This window comes from Equus przewalskii, chromosome 3 (assembly GCF_037783145.1).
Source record: "Equus przewalskii isolate Varuska chromosome 3, EquPr2, whole genome shotgun sequence".
Classification (NCBI taxonomy): Eukaryota; Metazoa; Chordata; class Mammalia; order Perissodactyla; family Equidae; genus Equus; species Equus przewalskii.
Window position 1 is genome coordinate 118,367,571 of NC_091833.1, and position 25,663 is coordinate 118,393,233.

Sequence of the window (25,663 nt, forward strand, 5' to 3'; positions counted from 1 at the left end):
CCTGCATTCCCTGCCTTTGGGGGTGCCAGACCGAGGCAATGAAGACCACTGGTGACCCTGAGATTCCGCCCTGCCAGCATTCGGCCCCCATGCAACTGGACACATCGGACCACCCCCATCCTCACCCTGGCTTTGCCCAGAACTCATCCTATCTGAGCCAGAGACCTGGGCAGGAAATCCTTGGAGCGCACATGGCCCAAGCTGCCAGTCCCAGTCTGGGGGCCACCTGGCAACAGCTGTGATCCCTTCGTCCTGGGGAGGGGCAGACGAGAGAACCTGCCCCAGGCGGGCAGTGAGGACACTGAGCTGCCTGGGGTCCCAGAAGGGCAGGAGACAAGAAAGCATGAAGCAGGGATCTGAGCCAGTTGTCCCTGTTTATTTTTTGGAAAGCACACTCCTGGTTTGGGCCAACACCTTTGGCCCCCACAAGGCTGGGGGCCCTGAGAACAGAGACTGCCCCAAGCCACTGCCTGGCCGGCCAGCTGACAAGCAGAGGACAGCCATCCGAACTTGGTAGGGGGGCCATTAACAGTATGAAAAGTAACAAAAATGAATTCTCAGCTTTCTCTCCCAAGCTTTAAAGGTAGCAGTCCAGGCTATAAAAGTGTAGAAGCATTGCGTAAGAAGTGTTAAATCTACAGCAAATACATCTTGTAAAAACTCAATAAATTATATATATAGATATATATAAACTTGTAACATCTAATAACATCTGAACCTGCATGCAGGACTGGCCCCCACTGGAAACTGCCTCCCCGCCCTGAACGCATGGCAATTAGAACTTGTACGAAAATACCAGCTGGCTTTGAAGTCCAAAAAAATAAATCTCCTAAAGAAAAATCCCATAGAAATCTAATTCCCCTGCAAAAGAAGGCCAAAGGAAATAAAATATCTTCACTGGAATCACCTCAAACTATTAACGACCCTTCAGGGTGAGAGGGGGCTGCTGCTCTGGCCTCGGGGTGTGGGCTGGGCGCACCCAGCGCCGCCACACTTTCTCAGGATAAACCTTCTCGGCTGTTAATAAGTTAAAACAAACCTCTGCCACACGGCTGGCTAAACACTACGAGCGGGGAAGGAATGGGGTAGGGATGCGAGTTCTGGGGGTCCATAAATAGCTTTACAAATATACAGGTCCAGGTACAATTTTTAAAACAAAACTGTGGTGCCGGAAAAGCCCCTCTATCCTCTGCTGGCTTTTGCGTTGGTCTCAGTGAGTTCCCCAGGGGTCCTCCCCGCAACCAGGGCACCCACCCCCTGTCTCCTGCACCCTCAGGGTCCCGTGCCTCAGTTGTACCAGGCTTTCTTCTTCCATATAGATATTTATATATATATGTATGTGTATATCATACACACAGTATCTATTTATATAAATGTACACTCATTTCTGGAATAAACCTTTCAGATAGAAGTTAAAGGCTCCCGCCTTCAGGTACCCGTAATTTCAGTCTCTGAGGAGCAGGGTGGGAAATGGGGAGGCCTGGAGGGGGGGCTGTGCACTAACACACCCCCGGACACAAGGTGCCACTTGGGCAGGAGGTGCGCCACACGGAGGCTCAGCTTGGGCACTGGGAGGGGCGGAGGCCCACCCTGGATGCAGGACCCCACCCCCCCACCCCGGGTACACCCTATGGGGCAGCAGTTGGGAGGGCAAGGGCGCCTGGGAGGGGCCCAGCTCTGCCCTGAGGGGCCTCATGGGAGGAGCCCCTTTACATTCTACATTCAGTCCCCTGGCGCTGCCTGCACAGGTGGCCAGGAGGTCACTGTACAGCAGGGTGGGCAACCCTGCACCAGGGCAGGGGGGGGAGGTTTCAAGACTCTCACATACAAGCACACGCACACACAGATGTGAAGTTGTCCGTCCATCCGTCCATCCGTCCCAGGTCTCGGGCCTGGACCCGTGGGCCCCAGGGGTCAGCGGCACACCAACAGCAGCAGCATGCTGGGCGGGGGCCCGCTCTCACATTGGTGGGGGCTCAGCCCCCAGGCCTGTGGCCCTTCATGTCCGCGGGCCCCCGCTGCTGGGTGGGGCTGGGGGCAGCAGGTCGTGGGCAAACACAGAGTCGTCCCCCGAGGAGCTGGAGCTGGGGGTGTCCTGGCTGCCCGGCGAGTACTGCTCGAAAGGCACCGACAGGTCCAGGTACTCCTGCGGGCGGGCGGGCAGCCGTCAGGGCTGTGCTCAGGCGGCACCCCCCGTGGGCCATCCCACAGCGAGATGGAGCGGGGGCCAGCACTCACGTCGGTGGACGTCACAGTGAGAATGCGGTCCAGGTCCTCCACCAGCTGCTTGAAGGTGGGCCTCTGGGAGGGCACAGCGTGCCAGCACTCCCGCATGATCATGTACCTGGGGGGCAGAGCACTCAGGTCTGGCTCCTGGCCCAGAGCCCACCCGCACCAAGCCTGTGCCAGCGTCCACACCTCTCCCTCAGGAATGGCTTTGGGGGCCACGGGCCCCTTACCCTGCCCGGGGGGCTGAGGCGCACTGGGAGCAGGGAGCTCGGGGCCCTGGTGGGACCTGCCCTGTGGACAGGTGCCGCGATAGTGCACTCACAGGTCGTGTGTGCAGTTGGCCGGCTTGTCCATGCGGTGGCCTTCCTTCAGCAGCTTGAAGAGCTCCTCCACTGGGATGCCAGGGTACGGCGAGCCCCCCAGTGTGAAGATCTCCCAGAGCAGGACCCCAAAGGACCAGCTGTGGGGTGGGGGGCACCGCACCATGAGCCTGCCCTGAAGCTCATGGGCCCACCTGCCCCAGAACAGACCCCGTGGACCCCAAAGGGAATGGACCAGGTGCAGGCTCCTGTTGGGGTCCCGGCTCCCCCGGGAGCTCCCATGACCCCTCCCTTGGAGTAGCCTGTGCTCCACGCAGCTCCCCTCCCCAGCCCAGGTCTGGGGCCACATACACGTCGCTCTGGTGGGTGTAGACTCGGTCAAATAAGGCCTCGGGTGCCATCCACTTCACAGGCAGCCGACCCTGAGAGGAGGAAGGGGCACGTTGGCTGCCAGGAGGCCCCCCAAGCTCGCCCCTCACCCCCAACCTAAGGCCAGACTCACGTTGGTGGTCTTTTTGTAGTAGTCAAGGTTGTGCACGTCTCGGGCCAGGCCAAAGTCCGCGATCTTCATCACATTGTCCTCAGTCACCAGCACGTTGCGGGCCGCCAGGTCCCTGTGAATGCACTGGGGGGCAGGACCAGGCCTGAGGCTGACCCCTGCCAGCTGCTCCCCTGCTCCTCACATGGCCCTGCCTGGACCCCCTACTCCAGGGCCCGCCCTGGCCTGTGCCCCCTAGAGCCCTGGCAGGCCAAGGGATCCCTGCTGTGGCCTGTGATGGGTGGCGAGCTGTCCCCTCCTCCCCAGCCCTCTCACCTTCTGTGAGGCCAGGTACTCCATGCCCCGGGCCACCTGGTAGGCGCAAGACACCAGGTCCTTGAAGGTGAGCTGCTCCTCCGGCAGCTTGCAAGTGTCGAAGGAGTAGTCCATGCCCGGGGGCCTCCTCGCCCGCAGGTACTCCCTCAGGTTGCCCTTGGCCGCATACTCCACCAGCACGTACAGGGGCCCTGCAAGCAAAGGCGCCTCAGAGGGGACGCCTTGGCTCAGAGGGACGCCTCGGCCCAGAAGGGGCCACCCGCCCTCCGGTCCTGAGGCCCGCCCATCCGTGGCGCCTACCGCCCTGTGTGCAGGCCCCCAGCAGGTTGATGATGTTCTTGTGCTTGCCAATCATCTTCATCATCTCCATCTCGGACACCAGGTCCGACAGGTCTTTGTCTGTGGCATCGTCTGCATGGGGACGAGGGTGCGTCAGGTGGCGCTGCCCCAGCCTGGCACAGGCTCCCCCTGCCACACTCCTCCCTCACCTTTCAGCATCTTCACAGCCACGGTGACGGGCTTGGCGGCCCGGTCCTTGTCAATGCCAATGGCCTCTGCCATGACCACCTGGCCAAAGCAGCCCTCCCCGAGAGGCTTGCCCAGGGTCAGCCTGGTGGCAGAAGCAGAGACAATGAGCACTCCCACCCGCTCGCAGCCTTGTCCCAGGCAGCCTTTGAGACCCAGTGCCATCACTTCCAGGAAGCCCTCCCACACTTGCCCCTATAAGCCTGCTCAGGAGGATGAAGGACACTGCTCCTCTGGCCCCTTGCCCTGTGCCGTGTCCTCTAGACACAGCACTTTGTACGGGTGGGTCCTCACCCAGTACCTCCACCTGAGGAGCATCTGTCCCCAGGCCAGCCTCCTCCACCAGGCCCCAGCAGCACATCCAACAGTTGCCACACCGCCAATGGCCTTGATTCCTACCTGACTCTGATCTGAATTGAATCAGATCACTGAGTGGTAGCCCCTCTCCCCAACCATGGAAACCCTAACCCCTATGCGGCCCAGACCTCAGCACACACCATCCCAGTGCCACCACTGACCGGGCCCGGGACAGCTCCCACTTGGGGTCGGCGGGCAGCTCGAGCTCGGAGACATTGGCCAGCACGGGGCCCTCCCCCGAGGACAGCCGGGCGATCCGCACCAGGGGCGTGTTCGAGTTCATGGACGAGTTGGACTCCAAGGACACCTGCTTGGGTCGGCAAGGGAAGGTTGGTGCCACAGGGCTGCACGAAGCTTGCGGGGGGCCCCCAAGGACAGCAAGGCCATGGCTGTGCTGGGCCTGCCTGGGAGGGGGTGTCTGATTTTCTCACAGGGCCAACTAAAGACTTTTTAAATGTTTTGTGCTCCAAAGTAACCCAGGCTCCATGTGGTGACCATGAAGACATGGGAGAGGTTGGTCTGCCCACTGCAGAAACGTGTCCCGGGGCAGGCCCTAGGCCTTGGACACCACAGGGTGTCCCTGAGCTCAGGAACCCAGAAGAGTGGGTCACGGGGAGGTCTGGGAGGCCCGGGGTGGGCAGACAGGTGGCTCGGAACCTGGTATCTACTTTCTGTTACCTGTCGCTTGAGCGGGAAGCGGGAGACCTTGTGCACGGTGGGCGAGCCCAGGCCTTTCTTGGGGGGGCTGCGCAGGCGGCAGAGCGTCACGGCGGCCACCACCAGGATGAAGAGGAGGAAGCCCACCCCGTAGCTGAGGACACCTGCATACACGCTGCCGGCCTCACCAGCCTCCACCAGCTCCTCCTCGGCTGCAAAGACACGGGCGTTGGGGGCCTGGCCCAGCCTCACGAGAGCCCCCACAGGCCGCCCCAGGCTGGAGCCGCAGGCACAGTGGGGGTGGGAAAGGGGGCTGAGCCCCACTGGTGGGGCTGCGAGGCCTCAATGCCGCACTCATTGAGGATATTGCGGTCAGAAACGCCTGAGCCAGGAAGGGCAGACCCACGAGAGAAGGAGCCCAGCGGAGACAGCAGCACCCACACCCGCCACCCAGGGAGATGCCAAAGCCGCCACATAGGCTACTGGGGACCTGGCTGAGAACAAGGGGTCAAGGGATGCCCCTCTCGGCCAAGACAAGGTCGTGTCAACTCTGTTTCCATACCAGGCAGAGGGCCTGGTGCGAGGGCTCCGTGGAGCAGGGCAGCCATGAGCCGCAGGGTCCCCTGCCTTTCCCTGGCGGCTTTGGTGTGTCCCAAGCCAGCAGCCCTGAGAAGACAGGTGCAGAGCAAGCAGCAGCAGGAGCCAGTACCTGGCAGCACCACCAGCCACGCAGAGTGATGGGAAAACCCGATAGAATTGCCTGCCAGGCACGTGTACTCCCCCGCGTCCTCAAAGGTGACATTGCGTAAGGACAGAACCTCTAGCTCCTTGTCGGTGGTGTTAGCGCCCGCCGTCTACAAAGAGAGAACAGAGCGCGATAGGCGAGCGCCAGCACCTCCCATGGGCACCACAGCCAGAGTCCACACGGCGACGATCCAGCCAGGCTGCAAGGAAAACGCCGCCACCACCGCCACGGCCACGGCCACGGCGCCGAGGGTCCTCCGCCTCGTGCGTCCACACCGAGCCCGAAGCCAGTCCCTCCACCGGAGAGTCCTCTGTCCCAGGTGAGCGCCAGGCATGTGGCCAGCAGCGTGCCGCGCAAACACAGCATGCGGGGTTAGCTTGAATACAGGGAGGGGGTGCAGGCGGGTGGGCAGATGGACAGACACACAGACCGACCAACAGGAAGCGAGCAGGCAGCAGAGCCAGAGGCCAGAGAAAGTGAAGGCAGATGCTCACAGACAGAGGGGTGCAGCCCCCGTAGGGGCTGAGGGCCTTCAGGGGGCACACGTGGGGGTGCAAGCAGGGTCAGCACAGGCCGCAGGAGTTGAAGCAAGCAGTCTCAGCGGAGGCCAGAGGCGCCAGCGTTGCAGAGGCAGCCACGTCTGAAGTGTGAGCCGGTGGGTAGGGAGCGAGCAGGACAGGGGCGTGCAGACGGGCGCATGGCCAGGGCGTCGGAGCTGGAGCTCGGCGTGCCAGGCGGGCGTGGGACAGAGTTGTTACCTGCTTGGGGCCCGTGAACACGCAGCCAAAAGGCCTTCTCAGCCACGCCTATGAAATTGGAGGCTCGACAGAGGTACTCGCCCCCGTCGCGCGCAGACACATTGGCCAGGCGGAGGCGCGCGTCGGCCTCCACACTCTCACTGATCCAGGACTGCGGGGACAAGAGACCCGGCTCAGGTGCGCCCGCGGCAGCCCAGCCAGGCACGAGCGGCCGTGCAGGAGCGGCCCCAGTCCAGACCTCACACAAGGGCAACCCCCAATCCCGAGGCTTGGAGGCAAGAAGCAGGAGACCCCCAAGGAATGGATGGGGAGCTAGGTCATGACAGCCGGGAAGGCTGCTTGGAGGAGGCATGGAGGCATGCCACAGCAGTGGGCTGTGGTTTCAGAGGAGACGCCTTCTCCACGTCCGCCCCCCACAGCCCAGAGGGTAGCCCTGGCAGGCACCCCTCAGAGAGGTCCTCCCTGGCTGGTGCTCAGCCTGCCCACCCCAACGGGGCCCACAGCAGCCTCTCCAAGTCGGGTCCAGACTCCCACTCCCCGCCCGAGCGCCTGCTCCCTGCCCCCATCAGCCCATCTTTTCTCTAAACAGATGTTTCTCTTTGGGCTGCGAGTGTTGCAACCATCCCGACTCGGGTGGCCCCCCACCCCTGGGGCCGTGGGAACAAAGCTGAGGCTGTCCTGCCCCGAGGGCCAAGGGAGGGAAGCAGGCGGGGTGGCAGCCACGCTCTGCACACACTGACAACGCCCAGGCGGGCTAAGCCGGGCCTCTTAGGCCCAGGGCGTGCTGGGAGGGTTCAGCTGCCACCTGCCTGCCCTGGGCCCTTGAGCTGGAGCCCACCCCTGGGGCCATGTGCAGGCCTGCCTCCAGGACTGAGGTTGACCCTAAGAGCAGACAGGGAAACTGAGGACTCACTGCAGGGTCGTGTCCTGCCTGTGGCCCAAAGCAGGGCCTCCCAAGCCAACCCCGCTCCCGTGCAGGGCCAAGCCCAACCGCCCTGACTCCCCGCCCCACCCCGTGCAGGTCCAAAGCCTGATCCCCAACCACCACCCTTTTAACCCAACGGGCCTCCTGCCTGGGACGCCCTCCCAAGTCCCCGGCCAAGGGGGCCCAGCAGAGCCAGGCCCGACAGCTCATGAGTGCACAGCCGGCGGCAGTGCCCACCTTGAGCACGGTGACGTAGGGTGTGCCATCGGGTCCCACTTTGCTGCCGTTCACCTCCACGTGCTTCAGCCACTGGATGTGGGGCTGCGCATCGCTGTACACCTTGCAGTGGAACTCCACGTCACTGCCCAGCACTGCCGTCTGGTTGGCTGGCAGCCCCGCCTGCAGGATGGGCCGGTGCGGGGAGCGCTCTGCGGGGCAGACAGGGGCTTAGGGGCTGCCCTGGCATGCACCCACCCACACCCACCAGCACTGGTCCTCACCCAGCACGTCCAGAGTGTATGTCTGCTGGATGCTGCCGAACTTGTTCTCCACAACACACGTGTAGTTGCCGCGGTCAGAGGGCACCACACTCTCCATGACCAGGCTCCACTGCTGGTGCCGCAGCTGCAGGTGGACACCCGGGTGAGTGGACAGCAGGCTGCAGCCTCCACCAGCCGGCACCCAGAGGCCCTGGCACCACCCACAGCCAGGCCCACCTTGATGCCCCCAATGCGATGCTCGCCTCGGAACTCCTTGCCATTCTTCAGCCAGGAGATGGACGGAGTGGGGTTGCCAGCAGCCGGACAGCGGAAGCGAACAGTGTTGGCAGCTGGCACAGCCAGCAGCTTCTTGTCCATCCGCTCGGGCCGCGTCCAGTAAGGGGCCCCTGCTGGCGGAGAAACACGTGAATGCCACAACCAGGGTGGGGAGGAAAGGCCTACCTGACTTAAGCTTCAAAAGCTGTCCCACTGTCCACCCCGCCGGCGTCAGTCTCCCCTCCTGAGTAGGGAGTATTGATTGCCCTTTCAAGGACCCCTGCCTGGGCTGGAGAAGGTTTCCAGTAGCCTCGACACTACCGCCTGGCACTCTCAAAGCCAGATCACATGTCTCCTCCCCTCCCTGTCTGCTTCTCCCAAACACACTCCAGCCGAGAGGGTCAAGGGCACCACACCCTGGCACAGGGGCCTTTAGGACACAGGATGTCTCTCACGGGAGCACTCACCCACACAGGGAGGCACACTTGGGGCAGGCCCACCAAGGGGGAGACCCAGCTGGCAGAGGGACTAGGTCAGCCCAGGTCACGAAGCCCAGCTGGATGGACAAGCAGTTAACCAGGAGGCAAGGCCCAGCCACCTACAGAACCAGGAGCCTTGGAGGCAGCCGGGCACCCACCAGAACTACAGGACCCCAGCCACCCTCTGTAGTGCTCCAAGGCCTGACAGGCAGCACGTGGGGACAGGTGACGTGGCAGTTCCCTCTCATCTGGTTTCTAGGACTGTCCTCACACTCGCCCTCACAGTCCAACTGGTTTTTCTCCTTCTTTGAGGCTGGGGTGGGGGCTGCATATCCCAGGAGGGAGGCAGCAGAGGCCCGGAACAGGGAGGGAGGCAGCCCCCTCGCCATACAGAAGCCATCTCACAGACGAGGGCACTGAGGCCTGGGGGGAGCAGTGTGGACAAACGCTGGGAAGAGGTGCCTCCTAGGGTTCTGAACGCTGGGGGGCAGAGGCCCCAAGGCAACCCCGAGAGCCTAGCAGGCTGTGGCAGGGGCTATACCCCGAGCCTGGGAGACCACGATGACTCAGCACTGCAGACCAGGCCTTCTGGAAGGCAGCCCTGCCAGGGACCCTCAGTGTCCTTGAGCCCACAAGGGAAGAAACATCAAACACCTGTCTGGGATGGCCAGGGTGGCTGGGGCACCAAGAGCGCCTGGCGGTGAGAGGGGGCGGCGGATGGGGGCAGCCGGGCAGGAGTTTGGCTCTAAACTTCCTGGCAGCCAAAGGGAAAAGGGAAAAGAGGAGAAACCCAACAGCTCCTTAGGTGGGAGCCTTTCCTGCCTCAGTGGGTCCTAGAGCCCACCCCAGAGGTGGGGCGCTCACACGAGCCCCTAGAGCCTCTCCCAGGACCCCTCCTCTCCCAGCTTTCCTCCCAGCTCCGCCTCCCTGGCTGATTCCTCACCTCCTTGCCCACTAGACCCCACAGCACCCCCAGGCTCTGTCCACACAGACCGCTTATCTTGGCATTTCAAACTCGGCTCCTCCAAAACCTCTTCCCTAACTGGCCCCTCCACCTCCACAGCTGGGCAAAGTCCACCTGCCAGCTTTCCAGGCCAAAATACCTGGGTGCTATCACCTCAGCTGCTCTCACACTCAAAGCCTGTCACCGGAACACGCTGTTGGCACTCCCTTTACAGTAACTATGGCCAAACCTGGTGTCCCTGGTGGCCCACAGCCACCTCCCTCTCTACCTGGACTGTCTCGGTTGCCTCTGACTGCCCCTAACCCCGCAGTCCACTGGCGCCATTGCAGACTCCTGAGCCCCCCTGCCCTGGTGTACCCACGCCTGGATGGACCACCTCACTCACAGGCTTCCCTCCTCCAGCCCTGGCCACACTGGCCTCCTCGCCACCCTGGAGCCCCACACTTCAGTCTCCTCCTCGTCTGCAGATGGCGTCTCCCTCCCCCACCAGCTTGCCACCCAGAGCTGAGGGCCGCGTATCCACCCCCACCTCACACTGAGGGGATCCCACACTCACTGGGCCACGGGGAGGTGTCCCTTGGCCTCAGTCTCTCACTTGCCCAATGAGCAGGAGGCCCCATACCTGGGGAGGTATGCGGGAAGCAGACCCACTGGCTGGGAAGACAGATCGTCAACCCCAGCCAGCCCTGTGTGTCTGGCACCTGATCTCACCTGTGTCTTCGGCCTCGTCCTCCCCATCTTCGTCATCTCCCGAGGACGGAGCATCTGCAGTGCAGGCGAGAGGGAACATGGAGGAGGAGCTGGCCCCGTGACAGGCAGAGCTGGTGCCCAGTTCCAGGTGCCTGCAGTTCTCAACTGCGAGGCAGTGTCCTCTCCTCCCGGGTCTGTCTCTGGCCTGCCCAGGAGGGCCCCACGTGCCCCTCACAGGTGGGGCTGGAACCCCCTCGCTCAGAGAGCACCTCCTGGGCTGTGCCCTCCACTCTACCAATGACCACCAAGACACTCGGGGTGGTGTGCAGCAACCATGCTGCCCCAAGGCGCTCAGCCACACAAGGAGCTTAGTGGGCCCTGGCAGGCGCTCACCTGTCACGCGCACGCTGAAGTGGCACAGGACATGCTGGGTGAGCCGCTGCTGGCAGCTGTAGGCCCCGGCGTCCTCATGGGAGGCATTTAGCACCTGCAGCCGCTGAGGCCCCACCAGGATGCGGTCCGATGGCATCAGCCCCACACCATCCTTGACCCAGACGGTGGGTCCCATGGGACCACCCGCAGGCAAGTGGCAGCTCAGCTCCACAGTGTCCCCACTGCCAAAGACCAACTGCTCCTGCTGGCCAGATTCAGGTCCCTCTGTGGGGGAGACGGGTGACCATGAGGCAAGTGCCCCCGAACCAGAAACACTGGGTGCTTGACCCCCCAGGAGGCCCCACGGCATCCCCCTTTACAGACGTGCCAGCACAGGCTGCAGCAGGGGCCCAGGGGGCTGGGTAGAGGCCAAGGTGACCCCAAATGAGGGAGGGAGCTGCCCGCAGAGCCTGCGGACCTGTAAGCTGTCCCGCAAAGGGCTGGGGGCCAACAGGTCTCTGTCCCTAGAACAACTCTGCATTGTGGTGCTTACGTAGACAAGACATAAATCAACATGTGTGGCTGTGCCCCAACAAAACTTCACATGTGGACACAGAAAACCCAAATTTCAGTGTCACAAAGCATTATTCTTCCTTTGATTTTTTCAACCATTTAGAAACGCAAAATCCACTCTGAGCTCATGGGTGGGCTATACTTTGCAGACCCGCTGCCACAGCAGAGCCTCAGTGGCGGCGATGACGTACCCCAGAAGGGGGTCCCACTTGGCACACCCCTGTCCCTCGTCTTGGCTTCCAAAGCAGTTCAGGACCAGAGAACAGACATTCCCCACACAAGAAGGAAGCTGCTGCGGGAGGCAGCAGTGGCAGAACCTCCCAGAACAGCACTCGCTGCAGGCTGGTTCCCCAAAGCCGACACAGGCCAGGCCAGCCCGGGCTGGGGGCTCACGGGGCGTGGAACACCCTGTCCCTGGACTCAGACGGGAGTGTCTTGCGTGTGAACTACATCTCAGCAGTAAGTCAGAAGAAACACACACTAAGAAAGAGATCAGAAACACAAACAGATAGAATACCAGGTCTGGCCAGCGGGGCCTCACAGCCCAGTAGGGTGAGGGGGCCTGGGACTCCCATTTTACAGATGAGGACACAGGCTAGGGGGAGGAAGACGTCCAGACTCGGCCGGCGAGCGGATCAGAGAGGGAGCCCTTAGAGCCAGGCTGAGGAGCCCCAACCCACCCTGCCCTGCAGGGGCTGAGAAGTTGAGGTGGAGGGTCCTTGCCAAGGGTGATGCCCCCCTGCCCAGGGGCTGCCCGGATCCCAAGGGGCCAACAAGGCCTGACACCCAAGGACACAGCACTGGCGGGGCTGACCCTCCCCCGAGGCCTTCCTGCCAGGGTCAGACAATGCCCGGAGCAGGCGGGCAGCCTGGGCTTGGGGCCCAGGACAGGGGTGGGTGGTCCTGCCGCGCAGGCCTCCTTCCCCAGACCCAGCTGGGTCGGTGGCTCCATTACTTGTCATTCTGCTGACGCGTGGCCTAGATTCGAGGGCCCAGCTGCCCACTCTGGCCACACCAGCCCCTGGCTCCCTGGACAGGCCTAATTCTGCCCACCCACCTCAGGTGGCCCCACAAGCCCCATGCCCACCAGAAGGGTCAGCAAAGTGTCCACAGCGTCTGCATCCCCAGAGGCTCCTGGCCTGACCTCCAGACCCCCAGTCCTGGCCACCGTGTCCTGTGGGGACCACCCAGTGCCGCAAGCCTACTGAGGCCCCCCAGAAGGCTGAGAACAGGCTGGTCATGGCGGCCTCAGCGCCAGGCCCCAGCCCAAGGGCAACAGCGGTTGGTTCCGGTTTGGTCTGGGCAGCGACGGCAGATCAAGCCATCCGCACAAGTATTCACTTCAGCCTGGTCCAGCAGGGGACGGGGGACACAGAGCAGCCCGCAGGCCAGCCCTCTGCCGGCGGTGGTAGCGGGTAGGGCCCTGCAGTCAACCGAGGGCCGACCCCTGACCTGCCCACCACCCTTGCCACTAGGTGCCTGCAAAGGCCAGGGAACCCTGGACCAGGGAAGAGATTGGCAGCAGTCTCCACCACCTGCAGGTCTAATCCACCAGACCCACCCTGATCCAGGGGGACCCGGGGGGACCCAGCAGCATCTGAGTGGGTGGCCTCAGGCAGGGGAACATCTCATGATGGTCAGGGCCTGTGATGACAGGCACGGGGGACTAAGAGGCCAGGGTCTAGCTCTACCTGGAGAGAGGGCCCCTTGGTACCGGCCCCTAAAGTGGCCCCAGGAAGGGGTCTTTCTTGATCAACAAAAGGGGGGCCCACCCACACAGGCACAGGGCCCACAGACATCGTGCCATGAGGGGGCCCGCGTGCCACGGCGGGGTGAGCACAGGCAGAATGTCTGCCTCTGCCTGTGCTCCCACCCCACATGGAACTGAGCTCCATCAGGGACCGCATGCCAAGAGCAGCCCGTCCACACGGCCCAAGGAGTGCTATGTCCTGGAGGAGCCGAGCTGGGCCTGTGGGCACATCTCCCAGTCACAGAGTCCTCCTGACCCTCCACTCACTGGCCTGTGCCTCAGTTTCCTCCACTGTGGAGCAGGGTAAAAATCCTGCCAGGCGGGCCAGGGAAACCACCACAGTTAAGGCACTGGAACATGTGAAAGGACGGGGACATGACGCTCCCTGCCCGGGTCTACTGCCCAGGACTGACGTCCACCAGGCCACGGCCAGGGCCAGCCTGCTCAGGAGGGCTGCATCCCCACCAGGGGAAACTTGTTCCGGTTTGGGGTTCCTACAGGTAAGGTCCCCCCAGTGCAATGGGGGTGCACAGGGGTTGGGCAGCACTTCATCAGAAGGGCCGTAGGGGTGACCCCAGAGAACAGGCATCAAATTCAGCCCCAACTCAAAGGAACTCGCTGGAGCCGGCCACCCTGAGGGATCCAGGGTTTTTGGGTGAGACGAGGAACAAAGCATCTGGTTCTGGGTGTGGGAGCAGCTCTCCACTACTCTCCCGACCAGGGGCCCTGATGCCAGGTACATGTTTCAAAAATAGCCCAAGAGAGGAGGGGCACCCCAAAGGGACCCTGAAGTCATGGGTGAAGGTCTAGTCTTCCCACCTCCCCACCTGCAAACATTCTGAAAAATTCCATAACAAAGTTAGAAAAAAAAAGGGGGGGATCCGGAGGCCGGGCAGGCTAATGAGGGCCTCCAGGATTACCCAGCCTAATCCTCCCCAAAACCGGTCCATTATCCATCCTCTCAGACAGGTAAGGAAACTGAGGCTTGAGGAGGACACTCAGAGCCCCCAAGCAGGGCCTGGGGTCAGGGAGGCCCCCCTCCTCCACTCACAGCTCATTCACTTGTAAATCACTCAGGCTTGCCCCACTGCCCCCTAAAACGCACCCAAAACCCGTGCCTGGGCAGACTCTGGTCCCACTTCCCCAAGGAGACTCTCACTACTCTCTGGGTTCAGCTGTAAATAGGGTGCACCAGGCCCCAGATTGGGCCCCCCATGTGGGATCTGAGGCCCTGGGGGGTGGGGGCACTCGCTGGCTCAGCGCAGGGGCTCAGAGGCCAGAAGTCCAGCCTTGGGCTCAGCCCAGGTTAATGAACCACCCAGAGGCCCGTGGGGCTCAAAGTCCACCCAGATGAGGAGGGGGGTGGGGAAAGTTGCAGCCAGCACCTTCCTGGGAAATGCCCTGCAAACCCCAGAGACCCCTCCTGGCTGGGTGAGGTCAGACTGCAGGCAGAGTGGCCCCCATCAACCTCCCTGGTGGTGAGAGCCCCTGCCCAAGAACACAGCCCCGCGTGGAGAGGGAGGCTGCCCTGATGGGGCCTGGGGTGGCCAAGGCAGTCCTTGACCCCAGCCAGCTCCAGTTCCATAATTTATGTTCCCCGGGAAAGTGCCAGCCGGGACCTCTGTAAATTTCACGAGGCCTTTGTATTTTTACTGCCTGGCCCCTCTCCTTAAGGAACCGGATTAAGTTTATTGACCTATCAACTCACTACCTGTTTCACCAGCTCTACTGCAGAGGCGGCTGGGGAGGGGGCGGGGGCCAGTTCTGGCCGAGGGAGAAGGCCCTGCGCCTCCTACCCCCTACCCTGGGGTCCTCCAGCAGCTCTGCCCCAGGCCTGTATCTGGTGGGGCACCACAGGCTTTGCGCCCCAGGACCCGGCCTCTCAGGCTCTGTCAGGTCCCGGAGCCGGGGATGGAGGGAGCCACTGCCTCCGCCCCGTGCGCCGCAGGGGGTCCAGGAGAGAGTCTGAGCCCCGCTCACTGCCCCCTCCCCCGGGGCTAGTTGACATTCCCGGGCCGTAGGGAGTAATATCTTCATCTGAATGCGAATGCTAATGCGGGGCTCCCCCCGCGGCAGCCTATTCGGCACTCCTGGAAGCGGGGGCCTCCCGAGCAGGCGCTAAAAGCGCGCGCTGACCTCGCGACGGCCTCTGTCACGCCGCTGAATGACACGCACATTCAAGCGCCGGGCCCACTTTCATTCATAAAAAAATGACATTGTTCCGGGAGGCTGCAGCAGCCGCCGGAGAAAGGGGCGCGGGGGCGCGGGGAGGGGCGGGCCGCCATCTGCCTGCGTCCTGCCCGTGGCCGCCGCCTCGCTGGCACTGCGCGCCCGCAGCCGCTCAACTCACACCTCCCCGCGAGGCTGCTGCGGCGGCCGCCATCAATGCTCGGTCTGTGGCCGCACCGAGGTACAAAGGAGCGGCTGTTCGGGTCTCGCCCGGGTGGGGCGTGCGCTCACCAGGCGAAGGCCTCCCTCGGCGCGGCCGCCGGGCCGGGGCTAGGGGTGCGCGCAGCCCCCTCGCCCGCGCCGGGCCTCCCAGGGCCCCGGGGCTGGCTGTCCCCAGGGGCCAAGGACGCCCATCTCTGCCCGACAGCCGGGAGCCTGGAAGTCCGAGTGACGGGCGGCGGCGCGGGAGCACTCGGCCGGACCCGGCGGGGGGCCGCGCGCGCCGCACCTCGAGGGCCGCGGCGCGTGTGCGGGGCGGGGCCCAGAGCAAAGACACCCTCGCGCCTCTCCCCTGCCCTCGGCCTGCCGGCCCTCTGCTAGACCGTCCACGTCCCGCCGGACCCTGACCGCCAGCTAAGATCCGCGGCTCCACGCCCCCTCGAAGATCCGCCCTCTCACCTCCCGGCGCCCCTCTGGCGTTCGGCGCGCACCCCCGGGGAGCAGACACCTTCATCCACAGGGCGTGAGAGCAGGGTGGGGGAACCGAGGCACTGGAAGATGTCACCTCGTCACGCAGGCCACTGGGGGTCAGCGGCCGGGCCGCGGGCTGACGCACTCTCATACCTCCCTCCAAAGTCCGGCATCAAGCTTTGGCCGAAGCTGGCCATCAACTGGGGCCCAAAGAGGGGTTGGGGCAGCGGCACCAACAATAGGAACTTTCCATCAGAGCAGAACCAGCCGGGCAACAAGGGGAATCGTGGAGATGCAGCCTCGCGCCCTCCGAACGGCGCCTAAGGGCACGCTGCGCCCCACTGGGGAACTGCGGGGGCGGGGGCTGCGGACACCGCCGCCGCGCGCAGCTCCCCGCCGCAGCCTAGCACTTGGGTGGTAGCCCTGCGGCTCCAGGTGCCCCACAAACTGCCGCGCCAGCTCTGGCCGCGATCCCCAGGGAGGGAGGGCGGCAGAAACCCAGATACTGCTCCTGCGGTGCCAGCCCAGGGCGCGCCCTCGGGCCCACTCAGATCTGGAGCCCCCCAGTCACCCAGGCGCCTGTTCCTGGGCCCCGACGCCTCCGCCTGCGGAGCCGCAGGCTCCTCTGCGTACCCGTCGAGTCCTTCCTTACCTGCCGCTCTCCGCATGACGCGCTGCTCCATGCCCGGGGGTCCCGAGCTGGCGCCGGTCACGACCGCCACAGTCACGCAGAGCGCGAGGGCGCAAGCCGGGGCGCCCATCGCGGGCGCGTGGGTCACGGCGTCCTCAGGCGGCGCGCGCGGGCATGCTGCCCCCCATGGCCCGGTTCTGGCACCGGCGGGAGGAGGGCGCCGCTCTGGAGTCTGCGAGAGAAAGCAGGCAGCTCGTTACCCAGGCGGGCCGGGCGCGCAGGGGCGGAAGCGGCGGTGGCCCGGCTCCGGCGCCCCGGCCCCTCCGACCCCCGGCCGCCCCGCCCGCCGCCGCCGCCCTGGGCTCCCGGGCCGCCTGGCGCCGGCCGCCTCCTCCCCGCCGCGGTCCCTCCCTCCCTCCCCCTTCCCTCCCTGGCTGCTGCAGAGCCCTCCCAGGGCGGCGGCGGCGGCGGCAAACTTTCCAGAGCGGGAAGCCTGCGCCCCGGCCGGGCCCCGCCGCAGAGACCGCTAGGGATCCAGCCCCCCGCGCGCTCCGGCCCCGCCGCGCGCCCGCCTGGACCCCTCCGCGCCCGCCCGACCCCCACGTACCGACCTGGCGGCCGCCGGCGCCCGACTCGCTGAGCGCGGCTCTTACTCCGGCTCAGTGCCCGCCGGCCCAGCGCCTGCTCTCCGTCCCTCCGGCCGTCGGCTCGCCGGTGCGCCCGTGCGCCTGGCCGAGCAAGACCGCGCGGCGCCAGCTGCCCGCGCCGCCGCCGCCGCCGCGCTCTGAGCCCCGGCGGCCCGGCGCGCTGCAGCCAGTGGGGGCCGGCCCGCTCCCGCCCCGCCCCGCCCCGCCCCGGCCACGCCCGCCCGGACTCGCTGGGGCGCGGGGACACGCCCCTCCCCTGGGGCGGTCCGGAGGCGGGGCCGCGACTCGCCTCGCCCCCGCCCGCGGAGGGGATTAGAGGGGGCGGGGCCGGGCGGGGGCGCCGGGCGGTCTCCGAGGGCGTGGGAGCCGGGGCTGGGCGGGCGAGGCCCCCAGCCATACCGCTGGGCAGCGCGCTGAGGGCGGCCCCGCGCCGGGCGGGCGCTCAGAGAGGCCGTGTGCAGGCCTCCGTTTGCGCAGCGCGCAGTCTGGGATACCACCCGCCGCTGATCAGGGGCTCAGGTTCGGGGATCGCGGGGCCATAGAGAGGGGTGGTCTCGGTGAGTGAAGCATGTCAGAGAGTCTGCACGGAGAAGTAGCAGCTCAAGCTGAGCCGCGAGGTGTGAGCAGCCAATCCTGAGGTGGAGGAGCACAGGACAGCATCCTCGTGGGGGAACTGCGTGTGCAAAGGCCTGGGGGTGAAGGACTGTTTCCCTGGGGCTGAAGTGCAAGGGGACTGCACCCCAGAAGCTGTGCTCACTGCTGCATTTATTAAGCGCACGGCCTGAGTTCTCTGCCGGAGGGGGTCATTGCCCCACTCCCCGAGGAGGAAACAAATTTAGAGATTGGGTGCTTGCCAGGCATCAGAATGGAGGGCAGGGGCTGGGGGCCCAGGTAGGGGATGCCAAAGCTTGGGCTCTAAGGAAGGACAAGGAGGGAGCCTGAGCTGGCCCAAGGTGTGGGACCAATCCAAGCTAGGGAGGACTCACTGTGGCAGTGGCTTCTGTGTCCACCTTCACAAGGAAGAGGGCTCTTCTCCCACTATCACACAAGCCCAGGGGGGCTGGGAGCCTACAGGAGCCAGGGAGAGGAGAGGGTGACACCTGGGCAAGGCTCTGGGCTGCCCCAGCCAAGTGCCTCTGGCCCAGCTGGCTGTGGCTTCTGGGACTCGGTTTGCTCCTCAGGAAATGGGCAGTGAAAGCCCGTCTGTGCCTGGCTGCTCCAGCCTCCCCCAGTTCCAGGGAAGCCTGTGTTGCGAGCAGCCAGCCTGGAGACTCCAGCTTCTGAGGCCAGACCTGAGGGCCCTGGAAGGACCCCACCCCCAGGGAGCCCTTACGTAGCCCCTCTGTGCCCACCTGACAGATCAGCACCTCTGCCATATGCCACCCTTGGTGCCTGCTCTCGTCAAGCCTGTGTCCCCCAGACTGGATAGGGGCCCGCTGAACCCCAGTGAGCTGTCCAGACCCCTCCAAGGCACAGCCCCAGGCCGCCCCCACCTAGGTCCTCTGCTGGGACAGCATCCCAGGGGCCACAGCAGCACATTCTGCTCTAATCTATTAATCAGTTACTTAATATGTCAGGATGGGTGTAGACTGCTCTCCCCCTTGGCCCCCTTTCTCTTGGGGGCCTGGATTGGTCCGCCCTCCAGATTCCTTTGTGGCAGGAGTTAGCCTGTGGTGGGGCAGGGAGGAGGAGCTGCCTGAGGGATCGTCTCCCACGGGACCCTTCTAAGGCCCAGGAAGGGCTCTGCATTGTCTCCTGTGAATCATCTCCCAGGATGGTGCCCACAGCCCCTGCCTGGACCCCCAAGAAGGGCGTCCTGTGCTCCCTGGTCTCCGAGAGAAGAGCATCCATCTGTCTTCAAGCAAGCAGCTTTCTGCCTCGTGACCCCCAGGACTGTCTCCTTGGCAAAAGTGCCCATGGGGGATTGTGGGCCTGTGCCAACTGTTCCCCACATGCCCCCCGCCCCTTCTCCTGTCCGTCCCACAAGCCTGACCTCACACACAGCTTCACAGGCTCCCTTGCTTTCCAATTCTTTGTGGGTTTGTCCACTTCTGTCCTGCTGCCTCTCCCTCGGGCCTGCAGGGCAAGGGGTAAGCCCTCCTCTTCCTCCAGTGACAGGCCTGGGGTGACCCTTGGGTGTTTCACACCCTGTCCTCCTTTCCTAGGGCTGCTGGAGCAGATTACCACAAACTCCCTCACAGTCTGGAGGCCAGCAGCCTGAAATCGAGGCGTCACAGGGCCGCGCTCCCTCGGGAGGCTCTAGGGAAGCATCCTTCCCGCCTCTGGCAGCCGCACAGGTCCCTGGGCTTGTGGCTGTATCACTCCAGTCTCTGCCTCCCTCGGCACGTGGCCTTCTCCTCCTCCCGTCTCTTATAAAGACACTTGTCACTGGATGTAGATCCCACCCCAATAATCCCGGGTGATCTTGTCTCAAGAGCTTAGCTTAATGGCATCTGCCAAGACCCGTTTTCCAAATGAGTTCACTTTCCCAGGTTCTGGGGGTCAGGATGTGGACCAGTCTTTTGGGGACCCCCATTCTGCCTACCACACACCCCATGGTGTCTGGTTCCTTTGGTGCCACCCACAGTCTGAAGTGGTCCAGGGGCACTGTCTGGTGGCAGTTAGGTCAAATCTCAGGAGCATTTTCATGGCTCTGGGCCGATTCTGCCAAATTCCTCCCAAAGGGTCTGAGCACTGCCTGTTGCTAATACCCAAGGAGTCGCTGCCCACCTTGCCCCACCCCCACCACCAGAGGAGGGCACTGCTTCAAGGCATTATTGTTATTATTGACAAAATAGTGTCACTGTTGACAATTATTGTCTCTAAGTCAGTGGGTTCAGCTGGAATGGAGCACAGGTGTTTCACAGGCCTTCCCTTGACATCAGGGCGAGGCCTGTTCGTGGTGCCTTCTGCGTCGTGTTTCCAATTTTGGCAATGCTTCCTATCAATTAGCCATTAGAAGCCACTGTGTTATCAGAGCCCCCTTGATGGAGTGTCTCCACTGAGAGCCTTTGCTGTGTTACCTGGCTCAGTCCACCTGGCATTCCGCTGAGGTGTCCCCTCCATGGGCCCCTGGACAGGTGAGCAAGGTATATGTGGGTGGGGGGGGCAGCGGGGGGAGAGTCTGCTGATGGTCAGTGTGGTGATGGAGGGGTCTCTGGGGTGGCCAGCCCTGCCTGTGGGGCTCTCCACACTGCCAGACTCCCCTTCAGTGTTCACATCTCCCTGCCCACTCCCCCCATGCCCACCCTGTCTCCCAAGGCCCACACCTCCAGGGTCCTGAGTGAAGGTGAGTGTGGAAGGCTGGGAGCAAGGCAAGAGTCGGGGGGCTGATGGGCAGACCAGCCCAGCCTGGCCCAGCCCAACCCAGTGGGTGACTCAGAGCTGGGCGGCCCGGCTTGCTGGGGCCTGTGCGCTGAGCAAGAAGAGGGATGCCCGTGGCAGGGGAGCTGGCTGCCGTGTGCCCTGCGTACTGGATCACAGCAGGCTGTCAGCAGCCGGCCCTGCAACCACCCCTCCTCACCTCCCCCTGCCAGGCCTGGACTGATGCTGGCCACATGGCAGTGAGGTGTGCTCAGCAGTCGGGACGTTCCTGGTGTGGATTTGAATCCACATCCCGCCGGCTATCCACAGCACTTCTGGCAGGCCGTGGCTGTCCTGGTACCTGAGGAGCGCCCATCAGGGCCAGGACCGGGCCTGGAACCCAGGGCAGGTGGAACCCCCAGCCAAAGCCTCCGACTCAGCTCCCTCTCCGGGATGGAGTGCCTGGCCCAGAGGTGGGGCTTCCCTGTCTCAAGGCTGAGTGGAGACATGGGGGAAACTGAGGCCCCACGGTAGCTTCAAGTCTTCTCAGGCCAGTCCACCCTTCTGGGGGGCTCTTGGGACCCCCAGGAGGCCACTCGATCTCTCCCTGGGAGCTCCCCATCTGCCAACATGCATCCCCACCTTCTCTGGAAACCACTGCTGCCTCTCCTGCTGGCAGGGTAGGGCTGGGCCTCAGGAAGGGCAGGCCACCATGGGATGGCGGTGGGGGTTGGCCCTGCTACCCACGCTGAGCTGGGTTGGCTGACCCCCTCCCTCCAAAGAAGAAAGAGCAGATTTGAGAAAGGCTGTGGCTGTTGTGGATCCTGGGTAATTTCTGCCTTTTTAATTTATTCTCAGAAAACTTGAGGAGAATTAAAATAAAAAGCACAATTGATTTGCTCGTTATAACAGAAATGGAATTTTAAAGAACATGAGGAAGAGAAAATATTTCAAAATCTGTTGGCCAACACTAGCTACTACACAGGATCCTTAATTTTAGCTCTGAGCTTCCTGGCAGGCTGAGCAAAAAGGGCAACACCATGAATCATGTGCTGTTGGGAGGCTGTCTTCTTGGACGTGTTGTGATAGCCTCAGTCCAAACATTCTGGCCTTTTTGCCCCTTGGTTCACTCAGACCGGTAGACCTCAAATCCTGCCTTTACGTTTGGAAAATGTGGTTGCTCCCAGATGAGCAAAAAAAGGAGAGCAGGGCTGTGTGTAGAGGCATGAAAGTGGTGTCATGGGGTGGAGTGAGGAGGAGATGAAAGCTCAGGCTTTCCCTGGGCTCCAACCCAGGCTGGGGGTGAGGGGCCTCCAGCTCCCCACCCAGAGCCTGGCACGGAGGGCTGCTCTGTAGTGCAGAGGGGCAGGAGGTAGCCGGCAGGGGGGCAGATCTGGCCAGGGAGGGCCAGCCACGGTGTGGGGAAGGCCCTCAAGGGGGTGGGCAGGGGAATGAGGGCAGTGGAGAGGCGGCCAGAGCCGGCCAGGGAGGGGTTAAGGCCTCTGCAGCTCCCGGGGCTGGCGGGGGCCAGGCCAGTAGCCGCTGAGCAGCTCAGAAATCTATTTTCCTAAGCACTTGGCATTCGCCTAAAACCTCAAGTGTATTTTCCCTAAGTTTTATTTTTTCTTTGACCCCAAACTCTGGTAAATTTAAGGGAAATTTAATTATGGTGTTTTGGGTCCATTTACACTTAAACCTTCTCAGCATTTTTTCCAAGACCCTTTTTGGAGTTCAGCACGTCTTAGAAGCCTTCTAAATGAGCGTTTTTATTATTATTATTTTTTGAAAAGACTTCACTACCCCCTCCACCACCCCCCAGCAGCAGCCTTCCTGCCAAGAATAAACAAGCCCCAACTCCAGCTCACAGGCTCTGGCTGCATTAGGAATCCAGGCCTCGGGCCGCAGGGCCAACCCCACGGCACGCCCTCCTCCCTCCAGCCTGGCAGCCTCTGCCCTCCTCGGAATGCCCCTCTCTCTGGGTCCTGCTGGCCCTTCCCGGTGGGTGTCACCTGCTCCGAGAAGGCTCTGTGTGCGAGGTCTGCCTGGGGATCAGCCCCTCGGGGCCCTGATCCCCAGCCCTTTGACCCTGCTGGTCCCCGCACAGGTCACCCGTGGACTAACCTCAGCCACACTTCCAGCCGGAGCCCACGAGTTCAGTGTGGCCAGCTGGGCCCAGTGGGCAGTGGGGGCCACAACCTCTGTTGCCGAAGGCTGTAGACACTGTCCAGCCCAGGTCGGGGCCAGGGAATCCCCTCCAAGACTCAGACTGGGGACGCCCACATGCTGTGGGACTTGGAATGGAGGCCTGAGGTTGGTGGGGATGGCAGCTCCTGATAAAGAGTCCCGGGGGGCCGGATCCTCACCAGCCCCATCAGCCCTGTTTGAGAGGTGGGGAAACCAAGGCACCGAGCCTCAGGTGGCATGGTCTGCCCAGGTACACAGTGACCAGATGCGGCTACCCTGCCCTGGGGAGGTTTCTGCTGAGTTTGGGAAGGGTGGGGTATTCTCTGAAGGACTTAGGGAGCCCCGGAGAGCAGGCCGGACCCCCAGCCTCAGGCTGGGGCGAAGTGGGAGGGAAGGCTGGACCATGCCCCCGCCCCGGGCCCAGCCGCCGGATGCTGGTGTGCAGGGCTACACGGAGCTCATTGCAGGAGACAGCTGTTGGCAGAGTGAACTCACTGAGCCTGGGCAGAGGCCACCAGCTCACCGGGCAGCCATGTCAGGAGCCCTCTTCTCCGGGTGCACCCCTAGCCAGGCCCACCATGAGCCACGATCCCCCGCCCCCCACACATACACTGGCAGTGTCCCCTCTGCCCAAGAGAACGCAGCATGGGGGACACAGCTCTTGCTCCTGGCTGCCCCGACAGCCGGTCCAGTCCGGGTCCCTAGCTGATGCCAGTGACACTGGAAAGTGGGGCTGGAGGCTGCAGCAGCGCTTGGCTTGGGGTGAAAGGTCAAAGCCTGGTGTCTGAGGCAGAGCCCGGGGTAGAGCCCAGCACCGCTGCGCCCCATTCTGTGGTCTTGGGCAAGCGGCAGCTCACCCAGGGCCACGCTCTCCCGTCTGTAAAGGGCTCTAACAGCACCTGCTCAGACGGCGGTTGGGAGAATGAGGCAGACAGGGGGTGGGGGTTGGGGCGGGGGGAAAGGGCTCAGAGAGGGCGCAGGGAGCAGGTGAGCCCCTGGGTGTCCTGGGCTTCCCGGAGAAGGGGGCCTGGCTCTGGGGATTCTGGGAGAGAAGGCGTTAGCTGGGCTCTGCTGATCCAGGATCCCCATGACACCCCAGCCCCTGCCCCTCCCCAGCCCCCAGGAAGAAGAGATGCAGAGTGGCTGGCCCATGGGAAGTGTCTCCCCAGACCAGCTGCTGGGCCTCTAAGGAGAAGGGCTGTAGTTCATGTGGGGTCTTGCCAGCTCCTGACTCGGGTGGGGCAGGCAGGGTCACAGCCGAAGCCAGAGCTCCTGCAGGAAGTCAGCTCTGGTCCCATCATCCTGTGAGACTGGGGCTTCTGTGGGTCCCCTGGGCCCTGAGCTTCCTGAAACCTTGATCTGTGGCAGCCCAGGGGTGGGACTATGTGCGCCATCCTGCAGCCCTAGCTCAGCCTGAGCACACCTAGGTGGGCACCAAGGGGGGTACGCCAAATGAGGTCAGCTCGCATGGTTTTACAGATGGTGAAACTGAGGCACAGCATCATGAAACACCTCACAAGGGTTCTATCCCAAAAACTGTTTGCTGAGGGTCTGCCCAGGAGCTGGGGCAGAATGGTTCTCCAGAGCATTCCCACTCAGGGGGAGGAGTGGGGTGCAGGTGCCTCAGGAGGTCTTTTGGGGCCGGGGGTGGGGGGTACTGGGGCACTTGATGCCTAGTCACCATGCAGCTCCCAGCCTCAGTTTGCCCCTCTGCCTAATGGGCCTTCCCTCCTGTGAGCCGAGTCCAGGGCGGGATGGGGGGCCTGATGGACAGTGAGCCCCCTGCCTGCCCCAAGCCTGATGGCTACCTCTGCCCATGCTGGCCCATTCCTCCCAGCACTCGGAGGCGGGGGCCGGGCAGAGTCTGCGGCCCCCTAATAGAGATGTCTTTGCCGGGCCTCCCAAGACTGCCTCCCCCACCACGCCTGCCTGCCTTCCCATGACCACTGACAGCTTCATTGTCTAGCTGGCCTGCCCTGCAGGGACTGAGGGCATGGTTGGGATAGCTCCCTGGGGCGTGGGGGACACCAACTACCACTCGGGCAGAGGGTAGCTGTCCTGGAGAGGGTGCCCAGGCAGTATGCACCCACCCTACACAGAGCCATGTCCACACCTGTGCCCACACTGGTCAGTAACCCAGGACAGACAGGGCCACCCAATGGGCTGCAACCAGGGAGTGGCCTCACAGAAGCCCCCAGGCAAAGGGTGAAAGCTAGTGGGAGCCAGATAGGGAGGCAGGAAGAGGTGTCCACTCCCAGGCCAGCAGGGCCAGAGAGGGCTGGGTACAGTGAGGCTGGGGTTGAGGGCCGCCTTGTGGATCAAGGTGAGGACCAGGGAGTTCCTGGGAGTGGGGGCACACTGGGCTCCCCTCCCTGGTGCCAGGCCCTCTCTGTGGGGTCCCCGTGGGGTCTTGGCTCTGTCACCCCTGCCCCAGCTTCAGAGCGTACCCTGAGGACCAGTCACCTTCCGCACCAGGTCTGCCCAGGGCTAGAGTGGGCGAGGGTAGCGCCCTTGGGGAGGGCGGCTTGGGGCAGCACTGAAGTTTCCAGGCCAGTTATCTCAGGATGGAGGTCTGTGTTGCCTCAGTGAAGATCAAAGGGCCTTATCAGGCTAGGGCTCCCTCCACACAGCCACCCCTCCTCCTTCTGCAGTGCTCTTGCGGCCTCCCCATCCAGACCCTGCCTCCAGCCTGTCCTCTGAGACAGCTTCTGAGGCCTTCCCAGCTGTGGTGGCTCCATGGCTCAGCCCCATATCGACGACCTCCCAGGATCCTGGTCTCCAGCTGGACCACGACTGGCCTCCAGGAGGGGTGACAGGGAAGCACCCTGCCAGGTGGGTAGTGGAGGGCCACAGGGCTTGGTCTTTGGAAGATATGTTGGTTCATCTTGCGGGTAGAAGGTGGAGTGGGCAGGACGGCCTGGTAACCATGGCAGAAGTTGGATACAGGGGGGCCCAGTGGCAGCCTGAGTCCTAGGAGGGACGCCCACCCCCAGCAGGTCCTCAGTGAGGGCCTAGAGCCTCAGAGGGACGCCCCTTTGAGCACACACACAGGGATGCTCACACAAGCCCATGTCTGCGTGCACGTGTGTGGATGCTGGCCTCAGGTGTCCCCAGGGTGCAGCCTGT

At 63.4% G+C, this 25,663-nt stretch overlaps 1 protein-coding gene across 8 annotated transcripts; it reads right to left on the reverse strand.

Annotated features, from left to right (window-relative positions):
* Nucleotides 1–355: 355 nt before the first annotated feature.
* FGFR3 (fibroblast growth factor receptor 3) lies at nt 356–17,221 on the reverse strand. Of its 8 annotated transcripts, none has more exons than XM_070613464.1 (18): nt 17,015–17,221; nt 16,425–16,635; nt 10,612–10,875; nt 10,240–10,293; nt 8,047–8,216; nt 7,831–7,954; nt 7,568–7,758; nt 5,612–5,756; nt 4,924–5,114; nt 4,407–4,555; nt 3,852–3,973; nt 3,664–3,774; nt 3,364–3,554; nt 3,052–3,174; nt 2,901–2,971; nt 2,552–2,689; nt 2,239–2,344; nt 356–2,146 (listed from the first exon to the last, which is right to left on the reverse strand). In XM_070613464.1, the coding sequence occupies exons 2-18, from the start codon at nt 16,531–16,533 to the stop codon at nt 2,000–2,002; spliced, it is 2,406 nt and encodes an 801-aa protein (XP_070469565.1). In that variant the 5' UTR covers nt 16,534–16,635; nt 17,015–17,221; the 3' UTR covers nt 356–1,999. The 8 variants fall into 8 exon arrangements, with proteins under 8 accessions (XP_070469565.1, XP_070469561.1, XP_070469560.1 ...); XM_070613460.1 differs by lacking the exon at nt 5,612–5,756 and adding an exon at nt 6,406–6,556 and having other exon boundaries at nt 4,407–4,552; XM_070613459.1 differs by lacking the exon at nt 5,612–5,756 and adding an exon at nt 6,406–6,556.
* Between the last annotated feature and the right edge of the window lie 8,442 nt (nt 17,222–25,663).

What these genes read in the sequence shown, in the direction of transcription:
- FGFR3 (XM_070613457.1), bottom strand. Translation starts at nt 16,533, where the DNA reads ATGGGCGCCCCGGCTTGCGCCCTCGCGCTCTGCGTGACTGTGGCGGTC. An exon ending in ATCGCATTGGGGGCATCAAG is followed by an intron (nt 7,955 to 8,046) that starts GTGGGCCTGGCT and finishes GTCCACCTGCAG; the next exon opens with CTGCGGCACCAGCAGTGGAG. An exon ending in GCTTCCCGCTCAAGCGACAG is followed by an intron (nt 4,556 to 4,923) that starts GTAACAGAAAGT and finishes TGCCGACCCAAG; the next exon opens with CAGGTGTCCTTGGAGTCCAA.